The sequence below is a fragment of the Zosterops lateralis genome (genome assembly GCF_965231275.1).
Source record: "Zosterops lateralis genome assembly, chromosome: 3".
Lineage (NCBI taxonomy): Eukaryota > Metazoa > Chordata > Aves > Passeriformes > Zosteropidae > Zosterops > Zosterops lateralis.
This window is the reverse complement of record NC_139764.1, coordinates 11,714,664-11,733,940: the sequence shown is the minus strand read 5'-3', so window position 1 is coordinate 11,733,940 and position 19,277 is coordinate 11,714,664. Positions and strand designations below refer to the sequence as shown.

At 50.8% G+C, this 19,277-nt stretch overlaps 1 protein-coding gene across 3 annotated transcripts; it reads left to right on the top strand.

The window, feature by feature from the left end:
• The first annotated feature begins 39 nt into the window (after positions 1-39).
• On the top strand, positions 40-18,738 carry KLHDC3 (kelch domain containing 3). 3 transcript variants are annotated; one of them, XM_083857899.1, is made up of 11 exons: positions 40-170; positions 5,336-5,562; positions 7,813-7,989; positions 10,156-10,271; positions 11,604-11,675; positions 11,900-12,113; positions 12,393-12,479; positions 13,766-13,874; positions 17,365-17,438; positions 17,806-17,884; positions 18,099-18,738. In XM_083857899.1, the coding sequence occupies exons 2-11, from the start codon at positions 5,409-5,411 to the stop codon at positions 18,163-18,165; spliced, it is 1,149 nt and encodes a 382-aa protein (XP_083714025.1). In that variant the 5' UTR covers positions 40-170; positions 5,336-5,408; the 3' UTR covers positions 18,166-18,738. The 3 variants fall into 3 exon arrangements, with proteins under 3 accessions (XP_083714025.1, XP_083714026.1, XP_083714027.1); XM_083857900.1 differs by lacking the exon at positions 40-170 and adding an exon at positions 360-553; XM_083857901.1 differs by lacking the exon at positions 40-170 and adding an exon at positions 1,747-1,811.
• The last annotated feature ends 539 nt before the right edge of the window (positions 18,739-19,277 follow it).

Sequence of the window (19,277 nt, the reverse complement as noted above, 5' to 3'; positions counted from 1 at the left end):
CCCTGAGGGGGGCCGGGGCCCGGCACCGCGGAAGGGCCTGTCGGGGCCACGCCGCTCCGGCGCGGGGGGCGCCCGCGGACCCGGGCGGGGCCGCGCCGCACTACAAGTCCCAGGGAGCGGCGGGAGCGCCTGTCGGAGCGGGGCTGGCGGAGCTCCTTGTACGGGCACAGGTACGGGGCCGGGGCCGGGGCCGCAGGGGCGGGGGAGCCGGCGGGGCCGGGCCGGGCCGGGGCAGCGGGAGGCCGGGAGGCGCCGCCGAGCCCCTCCGTGAGGGCCGGGGCGCGGGGCCGCCGGCCTGCCCGGGTATCCTCGGCCGGGCCCGCGGGAGGCGGGTGGGGGCGCGGGCCGGGAGGGGCGGCCAAAGGGGCCGGAGAGGGTCCAGAGCAGGGCTGAGGAGCTGCTGAGGGGTCCGGAGAGTAGGGGCTGTGAGGAGCGGCTGAGAGAGCTGGGGGTGCCCAGCCTGGAGGAGAGGAAGCTCAGGGGAAACCTCCTCACTCTCCACAAGTGCCTGGAAGGAGATCATTGCCAGGTGGGGGCCGGCCTCTTCTCCCAGGTAACAACTGACAGACAGGTCAAGAGGAAATGGCTTCAAGCTGCACCAGGGAAGGCTTAGATTGGATATTAGGAAAAAATTCTTCACGAAAAGGGTAGTCTGGCATTGGAACAGAGTGGGTCGGATCACCATCCCTGGAAGTGTTAAAAAAATATGTGAATGTGGCATTTTCAGGACGTGGTTTGGTGTGGGCCTGGCAGCGTTAATGGCTGGACTCAGTGATCTTTGTGGTCTTCTCCATCCTTAAAGGATTCTGTGACCTCACACGTCCCTGTCCTCCCGTGGCAGGTCTGTGTCAGGGAGAGAGGCTGCCCCTGCCCTTCTGCCCTGGCGTGACTTCTGCTGCACCTTCTCTCTCCATCCCGAGGCTCGTGTGCTTTCAGCCCAGTTATTCTCTCACCCAGTCGTGGCTGCTGTGGGGCTGCAGGCCTGGTTTTCCCCAGTCCCATGAGCCAGGCAGAGGGAAAGCTGGCACCTGTGAGCCTGCCCTGTGTGTGGCCAAGCCCAGCAGGCCCCTCTGCCTGGGGATTGGTGTCAGTGCAGCAGAGGGGCACAGGAGCAAACTGCTGTAGCCCTGTGTAAAGCAAGAAATGCCCCACTGGCTGTCAGCTCGGCTTTCCTGAGCCTGTTTCCCCACCCAAGGGTCTCATCTTGGCAGGCTGAGACAAATCCCTTCATGGGGAAGTGGGGGTCAAGCAGTGTCTCCAGAGCTCAGGCACATCCATAGAGAAGCTGGAGTTTGGGAAGCAAGGTGAAGAGTAGGAGCCAGTTCAGTAGGTGCAGAATCTCAGCTAGGCTTTAGTCAAAAATAACTCAGCAGTGGGCAAAATATTTGGTGAAAAATAAGATGGTGAGGTTGGCTGTAGAGGGGCCACTGGGATAAATTTGTGGCTGAGCAGTGTGGTGTGTGATTCCCACGGCTAACGTGAGCTTCCAGAGCAGGCTGGGTTCATGAGCTCCAGGGCTGTTCTAGCACTGTCTGGTTTGCTGGGGCTGGAATTGCATTGTGAGTGTCCGAGCTGTTGAATGTGCAAGCTTGCAGTTTCACACTGCCTGAGCACAAATGCTCCAAGCATTAGATAAATGTCAAGCACAAGTGAAGAAAGCGGGTTGTTCTCATGTTATCTCTAACAGTATGTTGGATGTGCTTGAAATAGAACTGTCTATATGGACTGCTGTGAACTGGCTGGGCTATTTTAAGGGTTACTAAACCTTGTGGCTGGTGTCTTTTGGGAGACACGACTGAGGCAGCCACACGGTAGGATTTGCTCTCTGGAGCAGCTTTGCAGGATATGCTGCTCTTCTTGGGGTGCTGCTGTAATTCTGGGGGTGACAGAACAAATCCTTGAAAATCTAGGCCACCTGCTGCTAGGTTTCTCCCCCTTGCTTTGGGAATTGGATGCAGCAAGGCTGATCTGAGCAGCTCTCAGAAATGGCTCTAGGGTTCCTTCTGTGTGCACAGAGGAGTGAGAGAGTCCAGTGAGCTCCCTTTGAGCAAAGAAGTGGATCCAAGGATATATGGGTTTGTTTTAAGTTGTCACCTGGTTACTGTACTTGGAGATGCTCAGTAGCTTTCTATCTTGAATGAAGCATTTTCATAACTAATTGTAGGGATTGAAAATAGTAAGCCTAAAGCCAACAGAACAAACAGGTGAAAAATCTGATTAAAACCTATGATTACTGGTTTGGGTTTTTTGCAGTTGTTTTGGAGATTTTTTTTTTTCCTATCTGTGCCACAGTGCTCAAGTCACCACAACAGTTTTGGAAGATATGTTAGTGAGAGATTATTGAGTGATATTCTTGTTGATCTCAGATGTCCACATGCTATGTTGTTAGCCTCTTGTTAGGTGCAAGCTGGAGCAGTTGGAATGTGGGATGAAGGTTGTTTCAGGCATTAAGTGCATCTTCAGGCAACAGCACAACCAGAGATGTGGGAGTGCTGTTATAGGTGCTGTCTTTGAAGAATGCAGAGCTGAATTAAATCGGATTGGTCCTTGGCTCAGCAGTGAAATGCTCCAGGTGCTTTGTGGCAGAGGAACAACTCACTGCTGTGCTCACTTAATTTCCATCAGCATCAGGTACTTCACCAGTAAGTGAAGCATACCCTGATTTTTAGGAATGTACTTATTCCTGGCATTCCTGGTTAATGACAGGACCTACCAGGGTCTCAGAATTTTTCTGCATCCTCTGTGCTTTACTGTATTTCTGGAGAGATCATGGCAGACCAGGGAAGTGGGGAGCTGGGAAGTTTGCATGGTTGGATGTAAGAGATCTGTTAGTTTTTGGATAAAAGAAGTGAGGAGCTAACATGGGTCAGTGGAAGCAAGTGGTAGCTTGAACAGAAGCTGTGATTCTGTGTCTCATCCTGCAGTGCCCTCCCAGTTCCCTAATACAATTTGCCTCTGTCTTATCAATATTTCTGTGTTTTATAGCCTACATCACTGTTGCTGGTGTCGTAAATGAGAAACCACAGAATGTATTTTGCATGATCCAATATTGTACAGTTGGGAAAAAATGTTAGAAAATTGTTTCTTATCAATTTTGCTGTTTCTCTCTCCTTGGTGTGTCCTCTGTGATCTTTAAAGAAATCTAAGCTGTAGGTTAATGCCAAGTGCACTTCACCTACTAAGAAATCCTCATAGGAATGAGATTGAAAAGTGGTTTATTTATGTCCTCATTTATATCATCTAAATTATCACTGGAAATCAAAATTGAAATGGAATTTAACAGTGTCCATAGTTGTAGGACAGAAAATATAGTTTTTTTCAAAATATGTATCTAACTTCTATTTGCAGACAATGCACAGAGGGGGCTTGGAGGAGGAAAATGCTTTGGGACAGAAGATTGGTCTAAAGAAACTATTCTAAATAAGGCAGGAGAGGAGAATCTGGAGCTGGGCACAGAAAGCATGGGGTGTAATGGGGGAGGCATCCTTGGGAGACAGGGCTGTGCAGGGAGGAGGGAAGGCCAGGCCTGTGTGTGGCTGAAAAGGGGCAAAGAAATGCCTGGTGATGGCAGGAGGATGTGGTAGTTCCAGGGTAGGGTTGTGGCCAGTGGCAGAAGAGGAAGATGAGAGTTTGCATGGGTGCTTTTAATACGGTGTAGGGAAGAGCACTTGGGGTTGGAAAAACCCTGACAGCTTGTTAAACCCTGTGTTTTCCCATGGCCCTGTAAAGATGACTTCACACTTCTGGTCAGTCTCTCTTCATGAAGTGTTGGTGTGAGTGTTTGCTTTTCTTGGCTCTGAGGAGGGGCAGCAGGAGGCTGTGCTGGCAGAGCTCTGTGTTTGCTCTGAAGGGGGATCCCCGGACAGAGCCAAGGCAAAGCGCAGCCAACTTCCATCCCATCGCCCTCGCCACCACTCCAGACCTGCCAGTCACCTGGAGAGCACTGATCTGAGGAAAAACTTGCCCAGTAATTGTAGGAAACAGCGTTTCAACATCATTGCTTCAACCTCAGCATCCTTCTTGCAGTGCCAGGGGGTTGGAGCTGGAGCTGCTGTTTCTCAAGTGGACCAGATTAACCCCCTGGGATGAGGTTCTGATTGGAATAGCAGAGCTGCTGGGGCAGGGTAGCCAGCTCCCGTGGCAGTGACAGGACCAGCATCCTTGCACCTGGCTCAAGGCAAGTCCCAAGGGTAAAGAAGGGTTTTCTCAGCCTTTCTGACAAAAAAGGCAGGGGCCTTGGTACAATGCCTGCCTGCCATGCCAAGCAGCTGTGCTCCTCTACCTTAGTAGGAACCAAGCAGAGAACTTGGAAGTAAGATTCATCCCCTTGGTCCTTCTGGATTGGGCTCAGTCTGAAGGGTATTGAAAATATTGATGCTAGTGATAAAGACCAGTTAAGCTCCTTGAGGAATCTTTTACAGAATCACTTAAACAAGAAGAGATTATGAGGAAAACATTGGTTAGATTTTTCAGGAGTAACTTGTGACTGAGGCAGGAAACAGATTTAGATATGTGAAGCCTTCAAAATAGCTTGGAAGGTGACTTTGGTGGGTTCCATGGAAACTCGTCTGTTCTGTAGCTTTGCAGAGGACTTATACAAGAGTGCTGCCTGGCTTAAAAAAAAAAATAGTTGCTTAAGGAAAAAAATCTCAAACCTGCTAGATGTGAAATTGAAGCATTGCCTGTAGAAGATGGGGGCTGTTCTGGGCCCTGCTGGAGCACAGCTTGCTGCGACTTTCTGGGTTACTGACTGCAGTTCAGGTTAGGGTGGTTGCTGCAGGAACAGGCAGGTTTGCAGGAAACACTCCTGTTACAATAAGGCTGCAGGATGGTCTCTGGGCTTTGCACATATCCTGTTGCTGTAACATTCATGTACAGAGCATGAAAACAACTCGAGAAAGAAATAATTTTATGTAGGGGTGGTTCTTTGAAGGTTTTTTGTTGGGTGTTTTGTTTTAGTATTTTCCTCTGCTGTTTCTCAGAACTGATCCAAAGAGCACACTCTTCCCTCTGGGTCTGTTCTTTTCACCTTCACCATTGGCTCTGGCTGTGTGTTTTCATTCATGCAGACAAATGGCTGTGACATGTACACGACATGTGCATGGCCACGCCGAAGGTGTTTGGCTGGGGCTGCCTGTGCAGCCACCCTGAGGGGGTTTGTGTGCAAGGGCATCTCTGCTTGCTCCCCTGAGCCCTGCCCTGTGTCCCCTTCCCAAGAGGAATGTTTCCAACTGAATGAGGATACATTAAGGTAACCTTTGTAGGAGGCATTCAAGGAGGATAGGAAGACCTGCAGGATGTATCTCGTTATTTTTGCGTTGTGTGTGTGTTGCAGAGGCAGGTGACATTGCGGAAGCATGTGGCAGCGGCACCGGGGGCCCTGAAGACCGCCTGGCTTGCCGGGAGGAATGCTCCGGTGGGCGGTGCACTTGGAAGGCGGGCCACGGAGGGTGAACCACGCGGCCGTGGCTGTGGGGCACAAGGTCTATTCCTTTGGCGGGTACTGCTCCGGGGAGGACTATGAGACCCTGCGCCAGATCGACGTCCACGTCTTCAACGCAGGTAAACGTGTCCTCCCGGGCACAAAGGACTTGCTGGGCTCAGTGATTGCCCTCCTTGCCTTCTGCTGCCTGACGTGTTATACCCTGTGACAGGCTGTCTGACTCCTAATTTCCGGAAAAAGTTATCAGAGTAGGTGGGAGCTGCTCTCCCTGTGCAGCCTTGCATTTTCAGCCTCCGGGGCAGGACACAGAGGGGCTGTAGTTCATCTGACTGCTAGGATAAGGACTCACTGAAGCAGTCACATGGCTTGGTTTGTCCTTGTTCTCTGTGAACACAAACTCAGCTAGGTGCAAAGAGGTGATATCGAGCTGGCTCAGGTTCCCCCTCCAGTTTGCAGTATGTCCATGCTCAGCTGCCTGCAGGGTGCAAGCCAGTGCACTCAGTTAAGATTCCAGGTGTAGACATCTGAGCTGTTTCCCTGTGGGGGCACCTGACAACTGGTGCCATCATGATGGAGTCAGTAAGGGCATGTGGCTAGGAGAGAGGCCTTCCCATTTTGGTAACAGCTATCAGGAAGATTCACAACATAGCTTAGAAAAGCATCTGCAACAGGAGCCATTTGTGTAGGATAGCCAGTACCTGTCATGAGGCTGAGTTGGAGCCATGGTTGTGCTGACAGAGGCTGTATTTCTTGATTGATTGCTCCCTGAACTGAAGAGGTTGCTGATCTGGACCATGAAGTATTTCCCTGTAATTAGGCAGTGATTAAAAAAACTGCACAGATGCTTGAGTGGCTCCAGCTAAACAGAGCCAAGAATGGAGAACCAATGACCAGTTTTGGAGACTGGACAGCATGCTGAATGCTCTGCTAACACCCACAGGTAGACAAACCCAGTTTGTCTGTAAGATGCAGTGAATTCACTTCTTTAAGACTTGATGTGCAGCAGGGATAAAAGCATTGGTTACAGAAGGCTGCCAAGGTGACCTGCTCACAGTGTAGGGAGGGTGTAGCTCAGGATCCCGTGAACAGTGACATTCACCTCTGTCCAGAGGGCCTGAGCTTTCACACTCAACACAGCTGAATGTTGTAGAACGTGCCAAGTAGAGCACCACTCTTCTGGGGAAGCATAATGACTATGCCCAAAGGAATGCTCTTGTGTTGTCTTTCCTTCTTACCACTCCCTAGTATTAAAGTGACAGAATGTTGCAGCCACCACATGGGAAGTGACAGTGGCTTCCCAAGCCCTTGCTCAGCTAGCACTGTCAGGTGGCAGTGCTAAAGCCAAGATACCAGATTTTGAATGATCTCTTGTCAGTCTTCCAAAGATGAAGACTATGTTTTAGGTAGGAAGCATCCAGTCTAGCTTGACTTGAGCATTGGATGTGCTTCCTCAGTGGCCATTTCAGCCTGTGGGGTAGATGCTCACCTTTTGAGATGCCTGACTTTTCCCTCTCCCTGTGTCAGTGTTTCAGAGGAGCTGCAGACTGTTTCCTGCTATATTTTGTATCAGCTCCATGTAGAAAACAAACCTGGAGGCTGTATGTGGCAGAGGGAGGGTGACTGGTCCTGTTATGTAATGGCTGTGTAACACTTGCTGTGGCTCTTGCACTGTCATTAAACCCTGCAATACCTGTTGACTCTTCTGGCTGCTGCTGGACATGACACACAGGAAGGGGAACCTGTAATCACAAGGAGCTCCTATTAGTAATGCAAGGTTAGCAGGGAGAATTTGAGTACAGATGGGGGTAAAGGAGACAGACTGCCACCTCATCTATAGTTTGAAAACCAAAACAAAAGCAAACAAACCCTGTTTCTACAAAGCTGATGAGTTTCTGTACTTAAACTGTGCTTCTGCAAGTCCAAGTAATGCCTTCAGGTGTTCCCTTGCATATTGCTGCAGTGAGTTATTCCTGTGCTGCCCATTCTTCCAGCTTTGAGTATCTTCAGCAATCTCACTAGCTTGAAGTAGTGTCTGCATTTATGGTCACCTCTGTAATTTTTCATCTTTCTTTCCCTATTTGTTTGTGTGTGTGCTGTATCTTCACTCACAGTCTAGGATGAGCCAGAGTGGAAACCTTTTCAGTGAATTATTGTAGAACAGAGCCTGTTTTTGTCCTCTGGGCCTCCAGAGGAGTTCCTTCTGTATTTCTTAACTAGCTACTACTCGGGGCCAGACACAGCTTTCTCTTGTTTACTTGACTGCCTCTGCACCTTGTCACGGGGTGAGAAGCACTATGCAGGATGGATTATGAACTGTGAGCAATTCAGCAGGCTTAGCCTTTGACACGGGCTCAAACCTGTGTTTGCAGTGTCTCTGCGCTGGATCAAGTTGCCTCCAGTGTGGACAAACAGCCGAGACCACGTGAGGGAGGTGCCCTACATGAGGTATGGACACTCGGCAGTGCTCATCGACGACACCGTCTACATTTGGGGCGGCCGCAACGACACGGAGGGAGCCTGCAATGTGCTCTATGCTTTCGATGTCAGTAAGTCCCAGCTTCTCACTCTTCCTGCTCACAACTGCTCCTGGTCAGACCTTCTCTCTACACCCCCACTCTGCTGCCCAAATTGTTTCCTTGTCCCTCGGTGACAGTCTGGAGAGAATAGTGTCGCTGTTTGAGAGATGGAGTGTGGTGGCCTTTGTGTCTGCCTGTTTAAATCTCTGTAAAAGCCTTTGGGCACAGATTGCTGATGTTGTCTAATAATGAAAATGGTTTTAATTTTTCTATTAGCTTAGTGTGCTTTCTCTGATAGTAACTACCACTGAAGTGTTCTCTCTGTGTGATGTAGTATTCATTAATTGTGGCTGAAGGTTGGAACAAGAAGGGGCTGGGCTCTTGAGGATTGTGGTTCCTCTCCAGTGTGCTCCTTCTTTTTGAAGGCATGAAGGAGAGTGAGGAATAAAGCACAGCAGTAGTCTGGGACAGGATGGCAAAATCAGGGCATCTAGATAATCCTGAAAAATAAACTCCTTGAGCCTTTTGGTTGGCTTCTCCATAGCACTGCTGGAGCACCTCTGGAGAAAAGGCACCATCAGGAACTGCATGGACACAAGTGTCAGGAAAGAAAAGGAGTATATCTGGATTCTGGAGGCAAGTCCATCTAAACACTGGCCAGTAACTGTCTTGTTGGACTTGCAAGGAAACTGCTTGCTCTGGTGCTTGGTCAAGGGGTCTCTTCTTTACCAGGAATACATATTCTTTACAGCTTGTGGCACAGGGTTTCCCCCTTCCTTCCCCTGCATGCCGACACATGCAGCTGAGAAGCCACCAGTAAACCTCTACCTACACAGAGGCTTTGTTTTGGGACCTGCCTAGTCTCCCTGGAAGCTCCAGTGCTTTAGCATTAAGTGAAAATTAACAGAAAGTCCTGTTCCAAACCCTCTGCAGCTGTCTGTACAGACAGGCCTGCCATTCCTGGAAAGTAAGGCTGGCACTCACAGTCCCATGTCTGTAGTGTAAGTTCCACTGCAGGAGTCACATCAGGCTAAATAAATTCCTGTCTGAGTGCAGTTTTGTCCCTGTGGTGTTGAGCAGATCACAAATTGAAGTCTTTTCCATCTCTAATTTAACATGTTGCACTTGGGTGAGCTGTTGCTGATACTGTGACTGAGTTTAGAAGCAGCCCCAGGAAGAAAAGGAACTTGATAGCCTCGAGCTGTCTCACTAGAGACTCCCCAGGGATTCTGCTGACCTTGCAAGACCCTTTGTGTGGTGCCAGATGGAGCATAGGTGGACAGTTGTGTCCACAGGCCAATTTCAGGGAAGCCATCCTCATGCTTTGGCTCCAGGGTTAGGACTCTCTGAAATAAGCACTGTTTTTGGCAGCCAAGAGCTGTTAGGGAGGGTAGGGGGAATGTCTCCTGAGCCTTGAGGCTTATCTGTGCCTCTCTGAGCTCTTGGGGCAGGTGCCTGTTTGCGCTTGGCAGTGAGTCCCTGGCTTGGCTCTGTGTTGCCCTGGCAGGGAGAACAGCTCTGGCTGGATTTTAAGTCATCTTCTAAATCAACCCAGCCCCTGGAGTGTGCAGGCTAAGGGGCTGAATCTGTCTGGTGCAGGCTCACAAGGAGCATTGTGAAGGGTGGAAAGTGAGGAAGAGGGGATGAGAATGTCACAAGTGGAGCAGATAAGACAAGGAGAGCTGCACTGCAGAGGTGGGGATATGCACAACAGCTAACATGGAGAACTTGTGGTTATGTGATTTCTTTGAGAGCTCTTTTTCCTCAGTCATGCTCGGTTACTGAGCATCTCCACACCATGAGGTCAGTTGAGCCACTTAGCATTATTGCTTCATTGTAATAGAAAGCGTGAATGCAGAGTTGATAAGTGACTCACAAGTACACTCTGCAAGAGAGTCGGTAAAAATAACATTGTTCAAGCTGTGCTGTACTACTCACACTTAAAATGTGAGGACTTTGTCAGGTCTGGCGGTCGGTGGCCATGCCCAGATCCTGAGACTTGTGTCACTGTGTGCCTCTGTGGGGGCTCAGGCAGGTAGCCTTGCCCAAAGAAGCTTGCAGCCTCTCTGGCAGAGCAGGTGCTGTGTGAGAAAGTGAGAATGATTTTTGCCTTAGAAATTAAGAACAGTAGTAACAGAACTATCCGACCCCAACTCCTACTGTGTTTTCTCAGCATTGCCTCTTGTTTTGTTTCAGACACGCACAAGTGGTTCACACCAAAGGTGTCTGGAATGGTCCCAGGGGCAAGAGATGGGCACTCAGCTTGTGTCCTGGCAAAGAGCATGTTTATCTTTGGAGGCTATGAACAGCTGGTGAGTGGTGTCTGTAACTGTTAATTGGTGAGCCCTTGGGAAAGAGGGTGTTGATACCCAGCACAGTGATAGTGGCAGGACACGGGGGTGTATTTGTGTACCTAGTGACTGTCATCTTGTAACTTAGCAAAGCTATGGCATTAGTACCCAGGTTATGCTAATTGTTTTGTGGAGGAGATGGTTGGAAAAGCAAGTCCAAAAAGTGTTTGATTTTTTTTTTTTTTTTAACTTTCACAAAACGCATTTACCCCAAAGAGTAAAAAGGAAAGATTTTTTCTGGCTCATTTCTCAGCCAAATGTAGATACATCAATACACAACTTTTTAAATAAATATACATTGATCTACATTTATTTTAATTTGGCTCAGAAATGAGCCAGAAAAATCACTTTCTGCAGTGTTGCTGTGAGGTTTTGTCTAGTCTGGTGTATGTTCCCTGTAATCTCTACCTGCTCTGACATCTTTCTGATCCCTTTCAGCAAACACTTGGTTGCCTTCCCATTAAGAATACCTTGAGCCAAAGTTCATCCTGCAATAACTGTCAGTGTATCTAATGCTCTTTTTAGCAAATCCTTATGATCTGATCTTAAGAAGTGGGTAAATATAATTTCAGCCAGGTTCCAGAAAAGATGTGCAAAGTCATGTCTGTTTGTTTGGAAGAAAGCTGGGGCTCTGTTACAGAAGTCTCTGGGTTATTCCCTCTTTTCTGAGGATGATGGCAAGCCAAATCCATTATATTGATTAGAGCAGCGGGAGAGATTCACATGTGTCTTGTTTTTAACCAAGGCCAAATAAACCTCTGGCTGTCTTGCTGCTCTCTACCTTGCCTGGAAGAGCAGGAGTCCACATTGTTTGTGTGAATGCAATCTCTTCCAGGCAGCCAGCTGCAGATGGGTTTTGTGGGACCTCAGAACCTGTATTTGCTCCTGGATGTTCAGCTTCCCAGAAGGAATCTTAGCTTCTGCATCTCGTTAGGCAGCCTTAGCAAAGCCAGTTTGACTGTCCTGCTAAGCAATACCTCTTTTTTCTGCTGCTGCATGGAGAGGAGGCAGGCTCCTGCCATGAATGTATTGTGTGCAGGACAGCCTTTGGGGCAGGAGCTGAGCACCAAATAAATGAGAAAGTTGGAGGAAGAGACAGGACACCTTTGGGAAGAAACAGGCTTTGCTTTCCTCTTGTTAAGTGATAAGTGCTGCCTGAGCAAGCACTTTGTCTCTTAAGAAGTACTGACTCCAAAGGGATGCTCCAGGTCTGTAGGGCAGCATCCTTTCTGGAGCTGGATGTGACCAGGCTTCTCAGTCCCTTTGTGACCAAGCTGCTTGTCTGTCTTCCAGGCTGACTGCTTTTCAAATGATATCCATAAATTGGACACCACAAACATGACGTGGACCTTAATCTCTGCCAAGGTCAGTGTCTGTTTTTCACTCTGGTTTGTGAGGAAGTTTTGCGTCTACTATTCTCTGGGGTAGCTGCCCACACTTGTCTCACAGCTTCTGCCTGATGTGGCTGGGATCTGCAGGATGGGAAGTTCTCCAGGAGAAGGCAGCCACCCAACTTTCCCACCAAGATGTGTTATTTCCCTGGGTAATCCACACTTTCTTTTGTCTTTGTTTTTTACTCTGTCCTTCAGGGTACTCCAGCTCGATGGAGAGACTTTCATTCAGCTACCATCATTGGAACAAAGATGTACGTGTTTGGTGGCAGAGCTGATCGTTTTGGGCCCTTTCATTCCAACAACGAGATCTACTGTAACCGCATCAAAGTGTTTGATACAGAAACCAACTCGTGGCTGGACTCCCCGCCCACTCCTGTGCTCCCGGAGGGCCGGCGGAGCCATTCAGCCTGTGAGTGTGCCTGTGCTGGGGCTGGAGGGTGGTGGAAGGAAATTTCTGCCTGCCTTAGAAGGGATGTCTGCTCTGCTGGGTGGGGCTGTGGGTTAGCAAGGGGTGCACAAAGCCCACTTTCTGTGGAAAGCTGCCACCCACCGAAAAGCCTTGCACACCACACTGTACATGAAGGTGATGTAAGGAGAGGTGGACAGCCAGCACCACGTTGCTTTGTTTTTGGTGTTGAGTCAGGGACCTGCTGGGTGGCCCTCTGATGTCTATCCTTATTCCCTACAGTCAGCTACAACGGGGAACTATATGTATTTGGTGGCTACAATGCACGCCTGAACAGACACTTCCATGACCTCTGGAAATTCAATCCAGGTATTTATGCTTTTAACTTGCTGCAATGATAGTGTGCTGGGCCCTCAGGCATGTGAGTGCTCAGAGGAACATACTGTCCAAGGAGTACTGCGTGGGGGGGAATGGCTCTTGGCTCTTCTGACAGCAACTTGCTACTGTGCCTGTTCCTCCTCAGGATGTTTCCAAATCTCAGTTAGAAAATGGAAAATGAGGTATTGCTGAAAGACATATTTCATTGGAAAAACTTTGTCTTGTTCTTAAATATGCAAAAGTACTGACAGAAGAGAAAATATGGGGAAGCAATAGGGTTAGGGAAGGGACAGACTATAGCTGGAGAAAGCATTCAACTTGAGCTGCAGGATCGCCACCTCTTGATACCAGCTCAAACTGTGCAGCAGAAGGGAGGGTTCTTCAGCTGGTACCCTGAATATCAGTCAGCTGTTTTGGAGTCCTCAGGAACATTTCACTGTCTAGACTCATTTTGTTTGCTAATTGCTTTGCATGGTAAAGTTACCTGAGAGCAGCCTTCTCTTACCAGAGAAAGCCAGCCTAAGAGCAGTGCAACCTCCCTGAGCTGATTGTGAGCTGGTGTGAGAGCTCCTGCAGGTTTCAATCCTCTGCATGCTCGGCCTCCAGCATCCTTGCCACAGAGAGCAGCAAGAGCAAAGGCTGCTGTGTGCACCTGGTTCAGTTCCCCAGGCCCTTGTCCCGCTGTCCCAGCAGCTGGCACTCCTCTGCCGGGGTGCTCTGCCATCGCAGCCTGCCAGCAGATGGAGCTGCTCCCTGGGTCTCCCTCCTCCAAACCCCGGCCGAGGCAGGTTCTGGGGAAGGGAGGCTGCCTGTCTGCCCCTGCAGCTCTGCGCAGTACAGCTCCCTGTGGTGTGGCCCCGCTGCTACGGCACTCTGTGGGTCCTGGTGCTCAGGCTTGGCAAGTGAAAGGCCTTGAAGGGGCCCCGAGCAACCTGGCTTAGTGCAAGGTGTCCCTGCCATGGCAGAGGTTTGGAACAAGATGATCTTCAAGGTCCTTTCCAAGCTAATCATTCTGTGATATGACCTGCAAATCCTGTCTCAGCAGGCAGAGCTCCAGGACTGTGACTGGCATCTGAGTGGCACTTCAGTAACAACCTCACAGAAGTGCATCATTAGCCATTAGTGAGGAGATCAGGGGGAGGGTGGATATTGGCTAGTTGGTGTCTGTGGGCTAGTGGGCCTCTGCTTTTCCTGTGATCTGTTTAAATTCATAGCCTGCTGATAGCTGGTCTTGGCCAGGCTCTTGTGACAAGCTGGTGTCCTTTTCCTCCTGTTAGTTTCTCTTTCTTGGAGGAAGATTGAACCCAAGGGAAAAGGGCCATGTCCTCGGCGCCGGCAGTGCTGCTGCAGAGTGGGGGACAAAATCATCCTCTTTGGAGGTACCAGGTGAGTTGTGGGAAGTGGCTCCTCAAGAGGCTTTGTCACTCCCTTCAGCACAGTGTCCCTTCACACCCTGACCCACGCTGGATCAGAGGGACTTCAGAGGCATGTGGCAAGTGTCAGTCCATTTGACGAGTGTAAGTAATCATGGACATCAGAGCTCCCCTGGAAAAAGACCATGGAAGAGACTGAAGATGTCGTGTAAACTTGTAGAGCATCTGGTGACAACCATCTTGTACATGCAGAGACAGAAGGCTGTAACAGGCTGCTCAGGAGGGGCTGTGCAGTGCTCAAGCTTTCTGGTAAAGAGGTGGTGAGGATAAGAGAGGGGATCCTGGTTGCCAGGACACATATCTCAGTCTGCTGTGCCAGAGCAGACCTCAGACTGACTTATCTTCACATATATGCTGCCCTGCTTCTCCCACCAGAGCTTCTCTATTCTGTTGGCAAGTGTGGGTTCTGCTGCCAAGCTGCAGTGGGATGTCTGCTCAGCTGGGAGCTGTTTGAGGAGCCTACACACATGACAAGACAATGTTGCCTTCTGTGCTGGGGTTCCTTAGCAACATTTCCATTCACAACAGGGACCTGGTGTTATGGATTTAGCTATCAAACACTGGAAGTGATACTTGTCAGGGTACAGGGCAGCTGGATGTGGCCAAGAGCCTTAACAGCTGCTAAAAGAAAGGAAGTGGCCTATCACCAGGACACAGTCTATGCTGTCCAGAGTGACAAATTGCAGCTCTGGAGCACAGTCCTGCTTGCCAGTATCTACCTTGCTGAGACATCTTAAATGCTTTCAGCTCTCCACATGGTTTGGAAGGCTTTGGGGCTCTCTCTGGGATCTCTCTTGGGGATGCTTCTGAAGCCAGAGAACCAAGCAGGACAGGTTCGGCTTATGGCCTGACCATACCAGTGTGATGGGGTGAAGGGCCTTCAGGTTCCAGGGGCTCAGGGGTGTGTGCTTAGCTGTAGGATGTAACTGTGTAACTGTGAGGGAGTGCTTATTGCAGGTGAGGTATGCAGAGGTGCTGAATTTATCCAGTCTCCTCAAAAGATACTGGGTGCTGCTCAGTACAGCAGAAGGCTTGGTAGGACTTCATGGGAGTTTTGGGTGGTCCCAGCTGCTGTGCTGTGTGCAGATTTGTGTTACAGCAGCAGCTGAACTCTGATGTTCAGCCTTGGCACTCCTGGGAAATGCTAGCAAACACAACAAATTTGACACCAAATTTTTGGAGTTTGGTCCACCCTTTCCAAGCAATGCAGCAGTGCCTTGTCTTTTCCACTGAACCCCTTCAGAATTCAGACCTTGTTTCTTAAGTCAATTAAGACTTGTTTCTTAAGCCAGGCTCAGTCCCGACAGAGGCAAATTCATCAGCATAGTGTGGGCTCAGAGGAGCTGCTGGCAGCCAAGAATGCAGCCTGCTCGAACTGGAGGGAGGGTCTTCCCAGGCTGGGGAAGTGAGAGGTGGGGGTGGGCCGTGCTGGCTTCCTGTCACAGTTATCAGGTGTATTCTGGAGCTGCCTGGCGAGATAAGGAGTTTTCCAGGAAGTCGTTGTAATGGAGAACTCCCAGTGGTCTGCCTGCTGACCTGTGCTCCCTGGCTGGGAGGGGGAGGGTTGCACAGCACGGGCTGTCCAGCAGGGATTCTCAGAGGATGAGCCCGCCGGCTCAGCTTTCTAGGGAGCACTGGGGGATGGGCAGGCAAAATGTGTCCCTTTGTGTCCTGTCTGCCCTTCCAGGATTCACACATCCTGTAGACTGCTAAAGAGGCACTTCTGCAGGCTGCCTGCTCCTGTGGCATTCAAATGCTTCGTGTCTTTGGTAGTCTGCCCAGAGCTTGGTGTTTTTTGCCCCAGCTGTGGTCCCTCACTGTGGCCAGGAGAAATCCATCACTTGTGTTCCTTTTAGGGGACCAGGAAGCTTGGTGTTCCCGTTAGCTGTGTCATAACTGTGGCCCTGGCCTGGTTTCCTCCCAAGCTCACTAGAAATTCAGTGTGCAGAGACCATCTATAAGGAAGAAGGTGGGAGACAAGGAATGCCAGAAAACAGTTTAGCTGAAGCGAGGCTGATCCAGATTTGGCTTGAGACTGTGTTTTCCGTGACAAGGCTTAGGAATCCTGGCTCTGGTGAGAGAATAGGGGCTGTCACTGAGTGCAGGGTGAGTTGTTTAGCAGCTGCAATGAGCAGTTTTGCTGGGCTCTAGCTGGCAAAGGTGTGCCTTGTACCCTGATGCCTGGAAGTTGCAGGGGGTTGCCTGGTCTTGAACTCCAGGCTCACCCTGCTACTTGCCTTTTGGTCATTAAAACCACAGACGTGGTGCCTGCTGGCTTTCCTTTGATAGATAAGGGATGGTCTAGGGTTTCCTGTGACGTGGATGTGAGATTAGATTGTGGTGTAGTAAGCACACGAGGTGGAGTTAAAGGGGCTCTTGCCTGTATCCGGGCAGATGGGTCCCATCAGCAGCAGGTCTTCCCTGCCAGCAGTGAGCTGTGCTCTGCAGTTTGGCCTGGGGCTGTGGGGACCTGGGGGGCATGTTCTGCCTCGTGTCCCATGAGGTGCGAAGCGTAGTGCTCATAGGGGGGAAACAAGTGACACTGGGGCAAGGAGTCACTGCATGAGGTCGGTCCCAGCTAAGAAATGAGGGCACACTAAGTTGGTTTGTCACAGACCAAAGCAGGACTTAAAACGCTTTTCCTTTCTTTCAAATTCTCCAAGCAACCATCAGCCATGGGAGTGTTTTTCCCTGTTTCAGCACAGGCTGATCTCTCTGTGCAGGGAGATGTAGTGTCCAGTCTCTCAGGTGCTTTGGTTGTTCCATCAAGACCATTGTGACAGGAAACCATAGGTGAGGCTGTCTGTTCCCTAGAAATGCCTGGTGTTTTAGTTCCTCATTAGCATTCCAGAACATCAAATGGGAGTATCAGCAAATTGGAATTGGTTTAAAATCATTGCTGCACAGCTCAGTTACAGTCTTCTGAAATGCCATCCCCATTTTGGCACAACCACTCCAGCTGTGTCTGGAGTCCAAAGTGATTCCTGAGTCAGACTGAGAAATGCCTGTGCTTGCCCTGCCATGCAGATGTTTTCTAGCTGCTTTCTCTACACTCCTCTTACAGCATCTCAGTGGCCAAGCTGAAATAATTGCAGTAGATCTTAACTACATGAGAACAGGAGTGATGGACAGGTGAGGTGAGGGGGAGGCTCATGGCTGGAATCATCATGGTCATCCATGAGAAGAAGGCAGATCCCCCATGCCCTGCAGAAGAAATGGTGTGGGTTTCTGCTCCCTGGCTCTGTGCAGCTTTGCCTATTCTCCAAGGAGCTGGGAAAGTGATGACTTTGGGGGCTGCTTGGGGAATCAGAGGGGCAGGAGGGATCACAGGGCCCCTGCATGGGACAGGGAGGCCAGGATTATTCCTGGAGTTGCTCATCCCTTGCTGAGCTGGTGTATAAGAATTTTGGCACTGACTGACACACTGTGCTTGGTTTCTGCAGCCCATCTCCAGAGGAGGGAATGGGTGATGAATTCGACCTGATGGATCACTCAGATCTCTACATCCTCGACTTCAGTACGTGAGCACTTCCTGCCAGCCTGTAGCTCTTGCCACAAGGTGCCCTCTGAGCAGGCCCTGCTGTGAAGGACCCAGCTGTGCCCTCTGTGGCTCCAGTGCCATGTCCTGGTGCCAGGCAGCTGTGTCTGACCAGTGTGCTTGGCTTAAGGCAGAGCAGCCAGAGCTGCAGCCATGCTCTGTGCACTCCGGCATGCAGACCTCTTGTGGGAGCACAGAAACCACCCCAGCCTGTCCCTGGTGTGCACTCTGCCTTGTCCCTCAGAGAAGGCTCTGCCCTGTTTGCTGTGGCACTGACTGCATGATGCTGGAGCCTCCGTGGTGTCCAGTCAAGGCCTGCAGTGTCTCAGCTGCTTTCTCTTCACAGGCCCCAGCCTGAAGACGCTGTGTAAGCTAGCAGTGATTCAGTACAGCCTGGACCAGTCCTGCCTTCCCCACGACATCAGGTATGGTGTGCCTTGCTGGGAGGTCACTCTGTGGGTGCTCCCTGACCTTGAGGTGCTCCAGCCCTGCCTGAGGGCTGGCCAGGGCCCTTGGCACTGTGCACCTTTGAGGTGGGCTGGGCTGGGCTATAGCTGAGGCTGACATGAAGCAAAGCTGCTCCAGCCCCGGGCACTCTGTGTGTGCTTTCTCTCAGTGTATGCTCTTGGTGTGTTACAGATGGGAGCTCTCAGCCATGACAACGAACAGCACCATCAGCCGCCCCATTGTCTCCAACCAGGGCTGAAGACAGCTCGTCCTTCTACCACCCTGCCCTCACCCCTCCACATACTGACCTCTTGCTCCACTGCCTGCATGAATTTTTTGCCCTTTCAAGCAAGGAATGTGTGAGCTCGGTTTGTCTTGCCCTAGCTAGGCCTCCCTCTGCCCTTGTCATGCTTTGGGCAGCACGAGTGGACAGGCAGAGCTGCCCCCTGGGGCAAAAACTCTCTGGCCCCAGCAGCACAGCTGTGACCCCTCTCCTCACTGGTGGCTCTTGAGCTTCCCTCCCTTTGTCTGTGGAACTGCAGCTGTGCTGTCTGATGTCCAGCCACCTTCCAAGGGCCTGAATCAACTCTTACCACCAGCCATGGCCCTGGGGTTGATGTCAGGGTCAACCTGAACTGTTCCTGCATTGCCTCAAGAGAGCAGGAACCTCTACACCTGCTCCTGCCAGCACTGACAGCTTCCTGGCACTAAATGGCAGGCCCCAGCTCCAGGCTGAGCCCAGTGTGGGGGCCTGGGCCCAGCTGGACACTGCCCAGCTCCCGCTGTAAAATACCAACTGGGGGAAGTTTTATAAATGGTGAGGCAGACGTGATTTCTGTGTCCTGGAAGATGAACTGGGGGGGAAGAGGTGCAAGGGGAAAGTGACTGAACCAGGTGCTTTTCCCTGAAGCTGCTGGCCACTGGTGGCTTGTGGCAGCAGCAGGCAGTGGCTGATGTGAGCCACAGCCCTGCCTGGGATGGGGAAGGGAAGCTGGGCCCCCCCAGCAGCACTGCCATGGGGTACCTGCCTCCTGCCCAGAGTTTTGCTCTCCTGCAAGAGAACAGAAGGAAAATGGTGTATGTGTCCTGGGCTGTGCTGCCTCAGGTAGGTGGGTCCTGTGTAGCTTCCTGCTTCAGGGCTGGAGGGATGCCTGGGACAGCCTTCTTGGGTGGCACAGAGGGCTGTGCTCAAGCCCTTTCCCACCAGTGTGAGGTGTCTGATGTGAAGAGGAGCTCCAGTGGCAGCTGTAGTGGGGCTACAGCTGCAGAGAAAGCTAGGGAAGCATTCAGGGTGTTTCCTGGGATCTAAAGTCACAGGGGCAGCTGAGATGGTGGTGGCTGCATGCCAGGACCCTGGGTGGCAGAGGGCCC